Below are 2,802 nucleotides of genomic sequence, written 5' to 3'. Positions count from 1 at the left end.
AATAGTATTTTTTTCGTTTGTTTTTTTTTTTCTTTTTATTATAATATATACAGTGTTTCTAAGATAAAATTTTTTTTTCAGCAAATATAATTAAGAAAACTACATATGTTACATATTAAATGTTATATATTTTGTTATAATTCTTCCTAGAATAACTGTAGATTCATAATAATTTTTTTTATTTACATTTTTCTCTATCAAAAATTTCCTTTTTTTATCATTATTTTTTTAATCTCCTGCTCTTTATTGTTTACATTATTTTTTTTTCTGTTTATTCTTTTTTGTAATAGGTCTTCACGATAAATAAAATTGTTGCATTGATATTTTTTTTATTTATAAATCATATTTCTTTATAATGATGTTATTGAATCATCATTAAAATATATTCATCATTTAAACTTACATATCCACTGCAATAATTTTATTAATGTTTTTATCTTTAATTTTTTACTTAAAACTTTTATTTTTAATATTTTAATATATAGGGATATATGCATGCATAAAATTTTAATTTTATTTCTTTATATTACTAATATTCAAATTTCAAGTTGAAACATTTTTAAAATAAAAATCAAACATATATTACTTGCACTTAATCTAACTGTAATAATTTGAACTTAAATTTCTTTATAAAAATATGAATTTTATATTCATATTTATTTTTTTTTTTTCAGAACTTTTAATTCTTTGCTAACTTTATTATAAACCATCAATGCGTGTGCATTTATTTTGCTATATTTTTATTTTGAATTCATTTTACTCATAAAAATTAAATAGTTTACTAAATTATTACATAATTATCAAAATAAGTTCAATATTTTATAAATTATAATAAATATTATAGAAATTTAATTTTGTCAAATTTTATATGTATATATATATACTATTTTATTTTCATATTTTTTATCTATATGTTATTATTTGTTTATATAAATATTGTTGCATGTAGCATTTTATTTGATATTATTTTTTTTTTTACCTATTAAGTAGATATTATATAACATTATTACTTTACTATCCTTAGTTGTACATAACTATTAAAATAAAATTAATATAAATTTTGTTATTTTTTATAATTAATATAATAAATATTATATAATTGCAATTTTAATAATTCTATAAATAATAATATTATAACATCATTTTTATACCAATTTTTTTAATTGTTTATAAAGAATATTTTATTTTCTTTAATTTATTTAGAATTTTTTTTAATAAACTAAAGAAAATAATTATTTTTTTGTTGAAAATATTCTTTATTATTAGCTTTTTTTTTATTAAATCTGTAGTATTAATATTTAGATTTTTCATTTCTTTTATGTTTCATGCAAGAAAGCATGAACAGTAATAAATAATTAAAAAAAATTGTACGATGAATAATAAATTTTATAATAATGTATTTTATGGAAGGAACGAAGAAATGTAATTAAATTATAGTAGTTAAGTAAAAATATATGAATTATATTTAAATTATTTTTAAGTATATATTATAAACTAAATTTGTTTTAAGATAAAAAATATATATACATAAATAAAGTAAGAATTTAAAAAAATAATATTTCTACAAAAATATAATAGGATATATGTAAAATTATAAGAGATAAAAAATAAGAAAAATAAATATATGTTGCATTAATTTTAAAAATGGCACTTCTATATAACGAAGGGTGTGAAAATCCTGAAAAAGACATTACCGAATGTAATGTGACTGCATGTGTTTTACATGGAAGTAAATTTATATCGGTTGAGTGTCATCCTGCATTTAAAAAAGCTGTAAAATATTTTCAAAAAAATTCTGGAGATAATGTTGATGAAAATATATTTGTACTTGAAAATACCCCTTCACCTTATAGAGAAGAAAACAAAATAACTATTCTTTCACAAGATAACAATAAAGAAATTGTGTTACTATATGAAGTGAATCCAACGAATGGCTATTCTTCAAGTTTAGTATTTTTATGTCGTTTTCGGAATTTAAAACCAGGATTATCATTATGCCAACGAGTTGATAAAGCTTATATAGGAAGACCTCTTTCATATAGGACTATTGATGTAGTTGATAGAGATAATAAAAGTAGATATGAAATTGGTTTAAAACATATAAACAAGATTAGACATTCAACTCGTAAAACAAGATATGATGATATTTTTTTTAGTAAAGGTGCATGTCACTTTGTAACAGATGGAGGCACATCAGAAAAAGTTTGTACATATTCCGTATGCAAGAAGCATCCTAATGGTGGTGCATTTTGTAAAGATGCTAAATTTAATGGGAGATTATGCCAACTAGAATCATCTAATGGGTCAAAAGAACCTACTAAATTTATATATCTTCCAAATAGTTGTTTAAATGAAAATTCAAATTATTGTACCCCATATCTATGTCAATACGTGAAACCTAATGAATTATATCCATGTAATAAGTTAGAAATTAGTTTGGTAAAAGAATTAATGCCACATTCAAAAAGACTAGCATTGGAATATAGACAGAATAAATATATGTATAATGGTGGTTATAATTCATCTAGTCTTATTGCAATGTCTTTTTTTCCTTTCTTAATTTTGTTTTTTTTTATAGGATGTTATCTATATAAAATATTTAAAAGAAACAGAAAAAAAGTAAGTTATAAATAATATATGTATATTATTTATCCTATTATATATATACTTTACCATTATATTTTTTCTATTATTTAATATATAAAGATGAAAATATAAATAAAAATATATATATGTTATATACATTAAATAAATCCTTTTTTTTTTTTTCAGAAGAGATATTATTCATATAAAGAACCATAA

General features: G+C 18.9%; 1 protein-coding gene across 1 annotated transcript; it reads left to right on the top strand.

The window, feature by feature from the left end:
• Window positions 1-1,644: 1,644 nt before the first annotated feature.
• Window positions 1,645-2,802, top strand: PGAL8A_00473900 (fam-e protein; the record flags this gene model as incomplete). Its single annotated transcript, XM_028673514.1, has 2 exons — window positions 1,645-2,619; window positions 2,773-2,802. 2 exons carry the CDS (start codon window positions 1,645-1,647, stop codon window positions 2,800-2,802), a joined length of 1,005 nt encoding a protein of 334 aa, XP_028529959.1.

Source organism: Plasmodium gallinaceum (genome assembly GCF_900005855.1).
Source record: "Plasmodium gallinaceum strain 8A genome assembly, contig: PGAL8A_v1_132, whole genome shotgun sequence".
NCBI classification, from domain to species: Eukaryota; Apicomplexa; class Aconoidasida; order Haemosporida; family Plasmodiidae; genus Plasmodium; species Plasmodium gallinaceum.
The sequence above is the reverse complement of the archived record's forward strand: the minus strand, read 5'-3'. Positions and strand labels throughout refer to the sequence as shown.